Below are 15,462 nucleotides of genomic sequence, written 5' to 3'. Positions count from 1 at the left end.
ACAGTTTAATACAGAAAATTGCTTATAATTAACAGAGCCTTGGTTTCACGGTACAGAAAATTGCTTGGCCTTGTATCATTAGCATTCAACTTGCAAGTGCTCTGCCCTTGCCAAAGTTGGCTGTGTTGCACTGACAGGTACAATGGCTATTACAAGTACTGTGTTGTACTAAAGAGGGCTTCATGCATTAATAACAACAAACTAAGAAAAAAATAAAACTGGTTCTATTGTTGTATATATGTTTGATCAGTCAGTGTATTTTTTGCCATGGGTAGCCTTAGGACAGGGAATATGAAAGCCATGGAAGATCTCACATACATTTATGTAGCCTGTAGAAGCTGTTCTATGGTGTTAGGAATGAAGCATATGAGAGTAGCTTGTGGTACTGGTTCCTGAGGGAACACTGCTGCATGGACACTGCTTAATATTCCTTTGCTTTGCCTACCATGTGAGAAAGTGAAAGCCTGTGAGAGATCTTCCTTCCCCTCTGACCTGTGACAATCAGGGTTTTATGTAACCAGTCTTCTGGGTGTTTCATGTGCATGCCCAATACCTAAGATCAAAACCCAACACAGCACAATTTGAGGATTATGTACATGATATATGCTTAAAAAAACCATACAAACAAAAATTAAACATAAACTGTTCTGGTGATCAGTGGCTCTGGGCTTCTCAGTGCCAGAAAACAATTTTCAGCATTCCCATGACAAATGTTTCTGCTACTCAGATTTGTCCACATTTATAGCATACTTTGAAGATATTCCAAAACAGCTCATGGTAGATGATAGCTTGGGCATGTTGAAAGTGATATTTTTCATGACAGGCTCAGAGATCTTTTTCAGGGACAGGATGTAAATATTGGTAGGATTTCTCTGTTGATACTATTTGCAGGAAGTGTTGAATTTGTTGCCAGTTTAAAATATTTAATGCTAGTAGATTGCAATAAGTTGGATTGCTAAGGTCTCTTAGAACTTATTTCTGTGGTTCAGAAACCAAAATGAAATAACATTTAGGACTGGAAACAGCACAATGAGCAGTATTAGCATGTTATTGCCCATATTGTAATATTTAGCAGTTTCTTTTCAAGGCCTGTGTTCTGGAATCAGCTGAATAAAGCAATAAAACAAAGGGGTTTTGTAAACACTGTATTTATACCCCTTGAAATGATAATAAAAAAACCCTGTGAAATGGACTCCTTAATTTGGAAAATTACAAAAATCAAAAGAACCCTGCATGTATTTCAGAAGTTATATATATATATATATGTGTAACTTCAGAAGATATATCTATATGTAACTTCAGAAGTTATATATATATATATATATATATATATGTAACTTCAGAATATATGTGTGTATATATGTGTGTGTGTGTATATATGTATGTATCTTAGCAATTCTTCTAAGTGTCTGGTAATACTTTATTTATGTTTAAAGGTCAGTCAAGATGTACATGCCCATCTTGGGCTGCTGTACATACCCAGGCTATGGTCTACAAGAACCTTTGTAGACCAAGAAGAGTTTGTATCTTGACCTTGTGTGTGGTTCCAAATAATTCTCCTGAGTTATCCTTTTGAAGCCTCTGGTTTTGTACTGTTGATGCAAACTGCATTACAAAGTCTGATATCCAGAAGCATCTGGATTATGTTGCTGTGATACCGAAGAGTGGAAAATGTTTTTGAAAGAGACCTAAAGATGCTGTCTTTGCTCATTTTAGCTTTGATTTCATCTACCTGTAACAGAATATCAGAGTAAAGGCAATATCTCTGCAAGGTCTGGTGGAAATGAGTGATAAAAAATAGAGGATTATTGGGAGTTGAGTTGTTGAGTTCTTGAATTTTGTTCTTTTCCTGGCTGAGATTGCATTTCTAATTGCAAACAAAAATGCACCCAGAAAAAGAAATATATGGAAATCCTTTGCTCTTTTACACCAATGGCTGCACTTAGTGACCATGTTTTATAACTGTGGTTTTGTAGGATGCTGAGAAAAGAACGCCCCTTCACGTTGCATCATTCCTGGGGGATGCAGACATCATTGAGCTTCTCATTTTGTCAGGTAAGGTACAGTCCCTCACTGCTGTTAACTGGTAAATCAGCTCATTTTAAAGCTACAGCAAAGCATATATGAGGGAGTTTTGGGCATTGTTTATTTTTGAGTTTCACAGAGCTTGTTGCATTTCTTGCAAGCTTAGAAAGTATATTTAAATTTGGTGATAAAATCATGAAAAGCACCCTGTGACTGAGCAGAATTAATAAACAAAGTAACTTTTAACAACTTTCAAGCTTACAGTATTTGTGATTCAGAAACTTGCTGAAGTACATATTTGAAATGTGGCTTCATATCCTGGAGTACAAGAATTCCTGTTAAGCAAAAATTATGGAACAAGAGCAAAAAAATTATTAATCAGCTTAAACGAATTGTAAGTGCTATTTACATTAGAAACATGTTTCTAAGAATCAGGAAGTTTATTTGGATGTTAGAAACTGTATAGTAGGAAGTATCTAAACAAAAGAAATAAAAGTTTCCCAACTGTTGTAGTGACAGAAAAGATGATCAAAATATGTCAGAACAAAGCATAAAGCAGTCATCTCTCAAGAAGGGAGCATAATTCATGGCAAACTCCTGGATGTGCTGGCAGATTTCAAAGCAGTGTTTTTCTAAGCTGGAGAACTGTAAGAGTAATGAGGATTATGAGGATTTAAGAATGTGGGACTGAAAGGAACCTTATGGTACAAACTTCTAACCCCTTCCAAGCAACTTCGCTACACAGTTGGTTTCACAATTTTTTAGACAGCTCCTTCAAATGAATTCCATATATTTTTTAAAGTTATTTCAGAATTCTCAGCCTTTTGATTACAAGGCACCTTCTAATTTCCAGCCTTGAATCCTAGATTAATTCAGGAAGGTATTTCTAGAGATGACCTGATCCAGCCTCCTGCTCAAAGCACTGAATTTCCAAGTTAGATCAGGCTGTTGATGAGTACATGCAGAGCACACAATTGTATTTCTTTGGCTCACCAGTCTAGCCAGATCTGGAGAAGGCAGAAAATGAGAACTCACTTTGCTGTAGCTGTGTTTCCTCTGTTCATTTTGGGGGAATTCTGGGTTGCTTAATTGCTTAGTGAGGGTAACTAGCTGGCTATACATCAGCTCTTCCTGCTCTACCCCTGACAGCAGCAGAATGGTTGAAAAGAGCAGTGCTCTGCTGGCAGGTTATGCTTGGATGGGTTTTCAATGTGCTAAATGCAAGCATTATTTTCTTTCTTGGGAGGAAGGACTTAATAAATTTAATCTGTGCATGTGTTCTTGCAGTGTGTGCTGTTTGTCACATATTGCTGTTCCATTGTGGTGTAAGGAGATTGCAGGAACAATGTGTTTTTTCAAGTTTTGCAAGCATCAGCACAGGCAATATCCTCATAAAGAGAAATGTGAAACAGTTTTGCCCATTTTTCCCAAACAGCACCCAAAAATGTCCCAGTGAATGTTCCTGATGAGGGAAGAAGGCTTTCTAGAGTTCTTCTGGGATACTTAGTTCTAGCACCTCACTGCCAAAATGTCATCCATGGGTTATAGGGTTTGTCTGATCAACAGCATAAAATGTAGGTGGTGCACCTTGGGGAGTTTTTATATATGCAAGTGAGTGTGAAAAACTTATAATGTGGGCTTTTAAAAATTCGACTTTGTGTCAGTGGGACTGTGCTTGGGTTCAGTCTGCAGGAACTGTGTGGATCTTTTCCCCACTAGCTCAGCATGAGTCAAAATTAATTTTGTGTTGTATATTCTACTTATTCATTGTTCTTTAATATCTGAAGAATCATTACTCATGATGAGCATGAGTGCTTGTATCCAAGAGCAGGTTTGGAGGTTTCTGAGAATTGAAGGAGCAGGTTTATGACTTGTTACAAACACCTCTTTGTGACTGTGATCTCTCCATGAACCAGGCTGCAATGACAAGTGCAGCATCTTCCTCTGCTTCACCTCTTCAGTCAGCAAATGGTAGTAGTAGTGAAATTGTATCATAAAATATTAATCTGAACATAACATTCAGTTACATAAGCAGAAAAACTTTGTTGTCTGACTTAAAATGCAAAGGTGGTTTCACAGAGAGAAAGCACACAAACACTTGCTGTTGGTGTCAAGCAATATTCTCAGCATGAGCAGAAGCTAAGAGCAGTATCAACACTTTTCATTTTGTACAGTGTTCAGGAGAGAAATTAAATTAAATAAACACCTTCTGACATTTGTGGTCCATAAACTGGTGGTGGCACAAATAAATGTAGTGTCTAATGGATGAAATTTCTGCCCAGGTGGTTGGAGACAGACTAGGAATGGCTTTCTAGGTGGCCACTGGAATGGACTCTGTTTGGAACTGGTTCAGGAGGGAGAGTGCCAGATCCCTCAGCTGGTGTGAGTCACCATGTCCCATTAAATGTCAAAGCCAGAGGGGTTTACACCAGCCCCAAGGTCTGATCCATAACCAGATGGTTCAGGCTGGGGAAGGGTGCTGAGGGGTTTTGTTTTTTCAGGCTACATGAAAGCAGGGAGCTTTGAGTACTTCTTCACCTCCTTCTGTCAGAAAGGAGGAGCAGCAAGGTAACCATCTCCCAGAAGGAATCTCTGTATGGTGCCACAGTCATGGACGTGCAGGAACAATTGTCTGGGCAAATACAAGCTGCATTCCCATTTGAGCTGGTTCCTGAGGGCATCATGTTTGAGCTCAGTCCCTTACCCCTTGTTCCCCACCAAGGCACTTGCCATCTTGGCAATGTTACCTTGCTTTACTCTTTCAGAAGGCTCTGGGCTTCTTGCTAGGAAGCTGTCCTTACATTTTGGTGGGCCTGTTGCTGTGTCTTACAGGAGAAATTGGAAAGGTGCAAGTAAATAATGACATTAATAGGTTAAAGAGTACAGTTTTCTTCCTCCATTGACTATCCCTAATGTTGGAGATTTAGACTGTGGAATCTAGAGATGTGGATTTGGCAGATGTGCTGGATGGAAAAGTGTACTTCAGTTATGATAAAGAGATGTTAACTTTATTCCTGAAAGCCAGCAATGAGTTGTTTATTTCAGACCTCAAAAGAACAGAGGCAGTTTCAGATTTATTTCCTCTTTTGGCAGAAAAATTTGAGTGTGAAAAATGGCAAAGATTACAAAACAGCTATATTAAAGAAAAGTAGACTACAGAAAGTTTCCTCTCTGTTGATTTTATCTGTACCATTATATGTGATGTTCTCTACTTCAGCCTCACAAAGCAAATTCCTGCAGCTAAGCCTTTCTGTCAGGCTCAGGAAGAGCATGGTGGAGAAAGTGAGGCTGAGAAAAGGCTTTACTCTGAAGAGCTTCTTTTTTAAAGTGGATATTTTATAGGATGGGTGTGTGCTGTGGCTATCTGAAAGGATTTTAAGTGAAATCTTTAAAGCAACTTCTATTTTCAAGGAAGATTGTGCCATGAATGACACAATTTACACCAATTTGAGTGGCTTTCAGCCCTCTTTGTCCTTATAGACACACGGATTAATTCATGGAGTATTGTAGGAAGTGCACTGAGACGGGGTTAAGGTACTTGGTCCACAGTGAAGAGAGGGACACTGAATTTCTGGTTGACTTGGAGGATGTGTTGTGGGATGGTCTTGAGAATTTAAGTTTCTGGGGTTTGTACACAGCCCATTTTAAATGGGATAGTATGTTCTAGAGCACTTAGTCTTTAAAGGATTTCTGTGTTACTCTGCTTTCAAAGGGCTGTCACAGGATGGGCCCCCAAGTTTCTGGAATGTAGAGGACACCTTTGAAAACATGAGCATTGCTCTCCCAGTGCCTCTGCTTGATCATCCTTAAAATGACAGATATTTTCTGTCCCCAAATGAGTGCATCAGTGCTGGTGAAGTTTTTTCACTGTTGTTAACCATTGCCTGTGAAGAAGTGCTGGGAACCTAGAAGCTGAATTTTGGTGAAGGAAGTGGCAGTACAAGAGGAAATGTTTTGAAACATCATTTCAGAAGATGTGCATCTCAGTAAATGCACAAGAGCATGTTCTGTAACAGGCAACAGGTGAATTGTGTAGCTCCTGGAAAACAGAAATCACAAACATATTCAACTGATGCACTGCATTAGACGCCTAAGAGCAATTTCACTGTTTTCACATGAAGAGGCACAAAGAGGTAAAGGAATGGAAGACATCTGAGAAAGAAAAGGCTGATAGTGTGCTGTGCATTATTTTATTTACACTGGTCTTGTTTTCCTTTTACTGTTTTCTTCAGTTGCTTTCTTGGTAACTATTTCAGTTTTTCAAAGGGTGAGTGGATCAGTGAAGGGCATGAATAGCTACTGATGGAGATACTTCTCTAGGTTTGCTCATCATCTTTGTACTCACCCATGTTGCTGGAGTTGTTAAATACTGAGGAATAATGTTGGTCATACTTTGCTACTCTACATATTAGCCTTTCTTATTTGTAGCCCTTTGCTTGTAGGAGTTAGTGAATGGGTAGAGATAAAATAAACCTTAGTTAAGAACATAAGGCAAAAAAACCCTAGGCAAATACAGAAACAATTTCTAAACCCAAAAAGTTTAGAGATTGCTGTCAATCACTAGGAATTCAGGTAAGCAGTTTCCATCTCCAAGACCCCTACCAGGCCAAACCAGGATAATGGAAGGTGCCTTGAAGTCCTGTCAGCTTCCTGATGGTGAAGAAAGTCATTGCTTTATTGGTCCCTAGAGCCTCTCACAGTGCTCGCAAAGGGCAGGATGCTAATGTGTCAACTGTAATGGTCTTCTCACAAAGAAAAAAGAAGGCAAAAGCTTCCTTCCTTAGACAGATTAATTAGAGAAGTCTTTGAAACTGTATCTTTTCCAAAGGGTGTTTTTCCAGAGGGCAGGTTGTACCACCAGTTACCAGGTTCTGAGGTGAGTTTGGAGGATTGCCTCTAATTGTTGCAGTAGCTATGAAAGTGGAATTGTTTTTCGTGCAGCCAAAAAACTGCATCCTGACTTGTGGAAATATGCAAGAACTTGTTTCTTCTGTGATTATCTAGAATGATTCCCAATAACCACTGTGATTCACAGGCAAGCATCTTAATATTCCTGAGAATCAGCTCTCAGAAAGTACTGGTGATTCAGAGAGTGGGATTTATTAATTACAGCCTTTTGAATGCACTGAAGTTATGGTGCAAAATGAAGCTTAAGCATCCCTTTGTTCATGAAGTTCAGAGGCTCACCCAGGCTGTGCTTCTCTACATTTTTTTTCTGCATGTGCTACCCTTCTCAAACTAATGCTGCAAACTAATACCCTTCTCAAACCTGCAGACCTGTGAGGTACAATATTTTCAGGTTAAGCCCTTTTAAAAATTAGTTTCTCTAGTCCTTATCACTAAATGTCCTTCCTGAGGTATCACATCAGTGAATAGCTTTAGTATTTCTTGCAAAGAAATCTTTTTAATCACACAAATGTACAGGATACCTTTAAAAAAATGGGGGTTTGCAGTCAGCCAGGACCACTGTGGTTGTCAAATATTCTTCCTTTATCCTTTTTTCTGGCAAGCCAGCCCAAATCCATCCTCTTGCCCAGCTGCCCTTGTCAGAACACCTGTTAGCACTGGACTGCACAGGAGGCAGAGGAGTTGTGTTCTTCATCCCTGCTCTTCTGTTGTTTGCCCAGTAACACCCACAGAACCTGATGTATTAAGTGCCCAGTTCTGTCTCCAACCTGGTCATTTCCTGGTCCTGTTTTTTTGATCCCAGCAGGATTTGTGAAGCAGGGAAGTGGTTATTTTTTGGTGGTCTGCCTGATGGAGCTGGAAACAAGGAGTGGTTGCTCAGGCTAGTTCCTTTCATGTCTGCAGACAGCAAAGTGCTTTGAGTAAAGGGTGCTTTTCTCCCCCCCAGCTGTATCAGTTGATCTAAAATAATGCATTTACATAGTCACATGTGTACATGCAGACATAGGTTATTCCTTCCAGCAAATCTTGCTTCTTTTGTGTCCTGTAAACAAAGCAATTCCTAATAATAGTCCTATCTAGCTGGTTCCTTTCTTTCTGAATCCCACTTCATCCATCTGACATCTGTTAATGCATTTTCAAGGTGAGCATGGTGCCAGGAGGGTCCTGGGGAGCATTGAGAGTACCAAGTACTCAGCTCTGGTTACTGGGAAGCAGCTGGGCAGGGCTCTCAGTGCACACCCAAGGCATGCATGTAACCTCTGCTGTGTGTTTGCAGGCGCTCGTGTCAATGCCAAGGACAACATGTGGCTGACTCCTCTCCATCGAGCAGTTGCATCCAGAAGTGAAGTGAGTAAGATTTGATTACCCTGCTTTTGCACATAACCAACGTGCTGGGGGAAGGGCAAACCCTGGAGAGCTGTGCTAGGTGGCATGGGCATGCAAAGAGGGAAGGCCTTGCCTGCATGCAGGGCATTGCAGCTGGAGGTCAGTGCTTACATGTTACCTGTAGCTGCCCTTGAGCCTTCATGTGCTTGATTCCCACCCTGCTTTACATTACCATAGCAAGTCACAGGGAGCAGTGAGCAGGACTCACATGGGATAGAGTCCACAGTGGTCTACAGTGCCCACTCTATCTTCAGGTGGTAAAAAAGAGAAATGGATCCCTGTGGGTGTGTGCATGGTGTGTGTATGCCAGAAGGGAGTGGATGTGGATGTGATCCAACATGCATTACCACATAATTTGTTTTGGTTAATTACATTTCAAGGCATCCGCTAGGTTTTCTGTTAATGCATTTGATTCATGCAGGAAGGGAGGGTTTGCCCATATTTCTTCTACTTGCCAAATAGAAATATTCTGGGATCATGTTGTACCTCTTCCATTGCTATCTTAAAAAGGAGCAGCAATAACTACTGGGAGTGCAGCTCGGGCATTACTCTGTTTCCAACTGCACCATTATTCTTGGCTTTCCTTTGTGGACCTCCCTGTCTACTTTCACCCTCCCAATACTTCATTACCAGTGAGCCCAACTGCAGACTGAGTTGGCTGCTGGGGATGAGGGGAGGGGTTGTGAAACAGACAGAGGGTGGCTGTCTTCCAGAGCCTGATGGACTCGAATCACCTCTGTAACAATCCAGCGCTTGCCAAGCCTGGAGGCAGGAATCCTGGGCTTGCTTCTGAACTCGGGCATTGTTTGGCTGCTGGCTGAGCTTCCCAGCTGCTGGCATCCCCTGAAACCCTCTGAAAGGAATATCTGATAGACTGTGAATGCTGTAATGAGGCACAATACAAAAAGCCATGTTGGAAAACAAAGATCAGACTTGAACCTTAAAAAACAGCCACAGTCTTGCTGATGCGGGAATTGTAGCGTGCTTGGTTTCTGGTTTTGGATGTGTCAGAGTACATGATTTTTATCATCAGCCACAGTCCTAGCAGAAAATGTATGTCTTTCTGTGGCTTTGTGTCTCATCTTTAACTCTTTGTCAGCTGAAGCACAATGAGAAAGTGTGCTGGCAGTTCTGGTATCTTTCAGGGAGTACCCAGGGGCATTAATGAGGCAGCAGAGGAAGGCATCAGCCTTTGATCCCTTTTCATGGTATATTTCATAAACACATTCAGCTTTCTTCTCCTGGCATTTTTTCTTCATTATTTATACTATAATTGCTACTTTTGGTAACAATTTGGAAACAAGAATTATTATTTTTGAGGCTCTTTCAGTGCTGATTTTTACCTTCTTACACAAGTGAACAAATGTGCAGCTTTGATGGTGATAGTAATACATAGCAGTAGGTGAATTCAGAGTTCCCATTGATAGAAGATGAGCTGGTGGTCCAGAAGCTGACCAGTAGGACTTGGTGTAGTTTTGGAAGTTCTTGTGAGCACAGCTGTTTTTAGAATGATCACCAGCAAATTTTATTATCAGTCTTTTACTGTGAAGATTTCAGAGGATTCAGAACTTATCTCCTTGAATCCTTTTATATGTTGATTAAAAGAATGGACTCTTCTTTACTTATGTCTTGATAATTTTCAGGGGCTTTAGGGATTTATCTTTATTTACAAATCAGCAACCCTTAGGGTGTCTGTGTAGGATTGTTAATGGATATATCAGCTTTCAGCCCTAAACAGTTTAAAAAAGTTTAGAGAATTCACTGTGATCACTTGGGATAGCTGGAGACACTGACTGCAGAGGCTTACACCATGGCTGGCACTGCATACATATGGAGAAACTATAATAAAAGGGTAAAGCTCATGCTCTAAAAACAATAGAATTGAAACTTTTCCATAAGGATTTTAACTTCCAATCCCAAATCTGAAAGAGCATCAGACTGCAGATGTAAACAGAAATGTGTAAATGTTTTTCTTTTAAAATCTAAGTATTTTTAGCTTCGGCTATTCAGTCCTTATTATTTACTTCTAAAAATTCTCCTTTAACTTTTTTTTTCTTTCACTAAGAGCGCATGAAGTTTCCTGCTGACTTCATGTTCCAGCTGCGTAGGTCTCCGGTGAATTACATTGAAATGATTCTTAAAATAGTAGGCCTGTAATTTAAAAAACAAAATCCTGTTGAGACATCAACAGTCATATATCATTATTGGTGCTGTAAGAGATGCAGTGTCACTCACTGAACAAATATGTTAGAGGAGAGTTTGTGAGATGGCTGTAGAAAATGAAACTGCTGAGATCATTTGAGGACAAAGACATAAAGCTCCCAGTATATATGTAGTGTTGATACAGACTGCAGGCACTCTCCTGGGCCATCCTAGATATAAAAGTACTATGTAAACATACTGTATGTGTTTGTTATTCATTAATAAAATTTTGGCTGGGCTTAACAGAAAACTTTGCAGTTTGCGGAAAAAGAATAAGGTACTATGTAGGACTGGGGCTCTCCCACATACCAGATGTGAGTTGTATTTATCAGACAAGGCTGCTTGAATGCTACTGTCTCCCACTAGTTCCTCTGTATTTTGTTTGTTTGTGGGGGGAAAAGAGGAAGAAGAAATGCAATTTTGAGAAAAATTTGTGGTTTTTATCTGACTTGTTTAATGGCAGATGCAGGAGTAGAAGCAGAAATGAAGTGATTGTGAATTCTCCAGCAAGAGGGGCTCTCAAGAGAGAACAGTACATTTTCTCACTGGGAAATATTTACTTTTAACCAACAAAATTAACCTTAAAACATGTTGTTTGGCCTCAGGCTGACAGAATGGATATTGCAGTCAAGACCCTTGGCCTATGCTTAGGCCTTGGGGAGGAAAGGAATGCTAATGCTGAGCTGGGGACACCAGCATTCTCATGTTTTTGCAAAGCTAAAGTTTTGTTTTCACACGTTCTTCTTTATTTTCTCATTTTTCCTGTTTATAAATAAAATGTGCAGCACTTTGCTGTTATTTTGACGTACTTTTCATTTTGTGAATAGTCTCTGTAGCAATATGGGTTGGGTTTGTGTGGCAAGGGTGTGGTAATGGGAGTGCTGTCTGTGAGAGGCTGCTGGAAGCTTCTTCATGTCCGACAGAGCCAGTGCCAGGCAGCTCCAGGAGTGTCCAGCTGCTGGCCAAGGCTGGGCCCATCACTGATGGCAGGAATGGCTCAAGTGAGTTCATTTTTTCACTGGAAGCACAGCTATGAGGTACTGATGGTTAATCAACCAAACAAGATGGGCTCTCTGCATAGGACATGCTCAAATCCACCTGGCAAGTTTTGACTGTGAGGCCTTTTTACTGCTCCCAGTGACAGCGGAGTGATGTGTGCTGAGCCATTTGAATGGACAATGCCATTGCAGAAGCCTGGGAGGTGGTTGGGATGGCTGCTGTTCCCTGCTGGCCCGCGTGCTGTGTGTGACACGGCAGCTGCGTGCCAGAGCTGTCGGGGCCGCGCTGTGCGTTTGCTGGAGCTGAGGGCTGTGGCTGTGCTGCCCTTGCAGGAAGCCGTGCAGGTGCTCATCAAGCACTCGGCCGACGTCAATGCCCGGGACAAGAACTGGCAGACCCCGCTGCACGTGGCAGCTGCCAACAAGGCTGTGAAGTGTGCCGAGATCCTGATCCCCCTGCTGAGCAGCGTCAACGTGTCGGACCGCGGCGGGCGCACGGCGCTGCACCACGCCGCGCTCAACGGCCACATCGAGGTGAGCGCCGCCAGCCAAGCTCCTGCCTCATTCTGTACTCTAGTGCTAGGCACAGTCTGGACTCTGTTGTTATCTTATTGCAAAAGTTCCATATCTCCTTGGTGATTTCTCATGGGCAGCTCCTCACATCACTGACTCCTCCTTTTTCACAGCACAGCCAACAAACTCCAGCTTGCTTCTCAACCAGCTAACCCATTCTTTTATAGAACTCATCCTCATGGGACACAGCTGTGGCCTGTTAAGGGCAGGCCTGCTCCTAATTTTTGGTAATCAGCTGCAAACTCCTCAGGGGTGAGATTACCTTCTGCACTATCTTTATTTTCTTACATTCTATCTCCCCACAAGACTCTAGTCTAGTACCAGTCTACACTCAACTCTTGTGCTCAGTCTAGACCCACTGTGGCTGGGTCTAGACTGAGCCCCGTGTCCCTGAGCCCCAGGGTTGATGCCACTTGGCTGCTTCCCAAACTGCGGAGGGGTTTCCTACCTGCAGGAACACAGCAGTGGCTGTGTAGAGCCAGGCTATGAGTGAGGTGTGCGTGCACTCCTGGAGAGCCAGCTGTGCCACCGCTTCCAGCAGCTCTGGGGCCTCCTGGCATCTTTGGAGCTGGAGTGCCTGTGAAAATAAGAGTGGCAGAATGGAAAGAAGGGAAAACTGGTGGATTTGTTTCATGCTGAAGAAACATGCAGCTGTGTGAGATCCAGTCGCTTTGCTTTTCTAATTGGCCTTCTATAAAACGTGCTTCTGTTTTTCCCTACTTATACAAGCAAACCTTCCTAGTATTGTTATTTAACTATATGAAAAAGCTTACGTAAATAAATCCCTTAGGTTTTTGCCTCCTAGGTTTTGATAGTCTTTAGATCTGTGTTTAAGGATCCTCTTTTTCCCATTCCACACCTGAAGATTTAGGTAGGGAATAAAAACTCTTAGACTGGAACAGTAAGCTTCTGTCAATGAAAGTTGATGAGTTGTACTGTAATTAAAAGAAGAAAGAGGAATGGTAGGTCCTGTAAAATGGTGATGGTGTTTGTCTTTTAAAACACTGGACTGTAGGAAAGAGACAGTAATGTCTTTGTCTAACTGTCATAATCTGAATATTTTTGATAGAGAATATCAAAAGGATCATTCAAATGCAGCATTTTGTGATCCCAGCTTTATTGCAAGATTGGTTTGTTATAAACCTTCGAGTGTGTGATCTGGAGGGTTGGTTTACCTTCTCTTGTTACTTCTAGATGGTGAACTTGCTCTTAGCCAAGGGGGCAAACATCAATGCTTTTGACAAAAAGGACAGAAGAGCTCTTCACTGGGCAGCGTACATGGGTAAGGCTTGGGCTGCTGCTCCTTCTTTTTCATTTCCTATTCACAAATGGGTAGCATGTCTTAAAATGGACAGGAAGAGACCTGGCCATGGAAAGAGAGTGTTGTAATTCCCCTGAAGAGGGAAGGGTTCAGCTGATCTAGATAAACACTGTCCATTTATGGGTTTGCAGCTAGGGAGATCTTGGCTGTGATTTCCTTTTTAAGACAGTTAATTGTGGGGTTTTTGTGTTGCTTTTTCGTTTTGGTCTTCTTATCCTGACTCTAAGTCATACCTGAACTATATTTGTGCTAGAAAAAAATCCAAGTTATATTTGTTTCAGTTTTTGCTAAAAGATACTTTCAATGAAATGCAGATAACTGTGACTAAAAATTTTGTTGATTATTGCAGTGTATAAGCAGCTAGGTAATGATATTCTTAGGAAATGCACAATAGGCACTTTCTTCCTGTTAGGAGAATATTGTCACCTTTTATTCCAGAGTGGACAAGAGCAACTGAAATCTCCTCAAAAAATAAGTGGTGTTACCATATACTGCCTAATTCAAGCAGTTTGCCTTATTATTCCTTTCAGGTTAAAGGAAAATTTCTTACAGTGGGACATTATAATTCAAAAATACAAGATTGCCTGTGATAGTGGTCATGCTTGTTCAAGAGCTTTTGTTGGCCAAGCTGTATATTTCAGGTTACAATTGGTAGGGAGCTGCGCACCCTCAGCCAGGAACTCTTTATTTGACGTGTCAGAAATCTTTATTTTAATCCTGCCACTTTTAGGAATGAGATAATAGGAGATTTCCAACTGTGAGAAAAACATATTGTATGTTTTTTTGATATACACAGACACAGATGGAAAGGCTCTTGCCAACAACTGTGATGTGGCTTTTGAGCTAATGAGCTTTGAACTTCACTCTAGATTTGAAAGGCTCTTACATTGTGCTGTGCAATTCCACTCCTCTTTTCCATTTAAATGTTTTCAGAAATTCATTATGCACTTTTAAAAGTATTTAGATAACATCTAAGGCCTAAATTAGCAATGGAGTCTGTAGTGCATTTTAGACAGAAGTTAGATAATGAGATGAGAGCTGTAAACCCTCACAGAGTTTCTGGAATATTTAATTATTTTTGGACACTAATTATCTATAGACTTTGTACATATGGTTTCCTAGGTCCTGCACATGACAGAGCTGCCCTTGTCATGAAAGTGCTGTGCAACCCAGATGGAGCACAACTTTGTATGGTGTTTGACATAATAAATGTTTAATTCTAAGACAGACAGTTCTGTCTCAGTGTGAAGCAATAAGATGTTCCTCTTAATTTTATAATTTATTAAGGTTATTTTTTATCTCTAACAAAACCCAAGAAGTTTTAGCAGTTGTGTTTGCAGGTGACATCAATAGGATGCTGTTTTGGGAGACTTGCATTGCCATGCTCCTGTGCTCACTGTATCACTATGCTCTGTAAGAGGGAGAATAAAACACACTCTGTTGGCTTGAGAGAAATAAATGGAAAAGAGGTGTGGTTTTGTTCTTTTGGCAACTGGAAAATCAATTCAGTAAAGAGAAATTTGACACATTTGGAGAAGGTGAATGCATGGATTTCTGCAGATGGCCTAGAGCTAGGATTAGAAACGTTTATGAAAATGCTTTTTCTTCCTTTGTAAAGCTGTGGGAGCACTTTGAAACAGCAGTGAAAGGGCAGTGTGTTAGCAAGAAAGCAGTAATCTGGGAGAAGTGATGCTGTGGGATGGCCTCCTCATTGATTACTCTCTTTTCTCTTTTGAAGGTCACCTGGAAGTTGTTGCCTTACTGATTAATCATGGTGCAGAAGTGACTTGTAAAGACAAGAAGGGTTACACCCCACTTCATGCAGCTGCATCCAATGGGCAGATTAACATTGTGAAACAACTCCTTAACCTGGGGGTGGAGGTATGTGGTAATGTGCACTTTATTTCTATTTAGAGATAGTATTTTCTTCTTTCTTATGGATGCTGCTAAAGAAAGGGACTTCTAAAGAAAAGGGGTCCCATTTTCCAGACCACCTCATGCTTCATGTGGTTTATTGGTTCAAGAGTCAGGACACATTCTGTATTAAAG

At 41.0% G+C, this 15,462-nt stretch overlaps 1 protein-coding gene across 12 annotated transcripts in view; it reads left to right on the top strand.

Moving 5' to 3' along the window:
* ANKRD44 (ankyrin repeat domain 44) overlaps positions 1 to 15,462 on the top strand; it is a 132,482-nt gene that overhangs the window by 69,019 nt on the left and 48,001 nt on the right. For all 12 annotated transcript variants that reach the window (XM_071434568.1, XM_071434562.1, XM_071434559.1 and 9 more), the window contains exons 3-7: positions 1,977 to 2,055; positions 8,210 to 8,280; positions 11,853 to 12,053; positions 13,287 to 13,374; positions 15,152 to 15,294. In XM_071434568.1, coding sequence (XP_071290669.1) covers positions 1,977 to 2,055; positions 8,210 to 8,280; positions 11,853 to 12,053; positions 13,287 to 13,374; positions 15,152 to 15,294 — 582 coding nt within the window. The remainder of the gene's footprint in view (positions 1 to 1,976; positions 2,056 to 8,209; positions 8,281 to 11,852; positions 12,054 to 13,286; positions 13,375 to 15,151; positions 15,295 to 15,462) is intronic.

The sequence above is a fragment of the Agelaius tricolor genome, unplaced genomic scaffold, assembly GCF_023055355.1.
Source record: "Agelaius tricolor isolate 1412-34295 unplaced genomic scaffold, bAgeTri1.0.p SCAF_10, whole genome shotgun sequence".
Lineage (NCBI taxonomy): Eukaryota > Metazoa > Chordata > Aves > Passeriformes > Icteridae > Agelaius > Agelaius tricolor.
The sequence above is the reverse complement of the archived record's forward strand: the minus strand, read 5'-3'. Positions and strand labels throughout refer to the sequence as shown.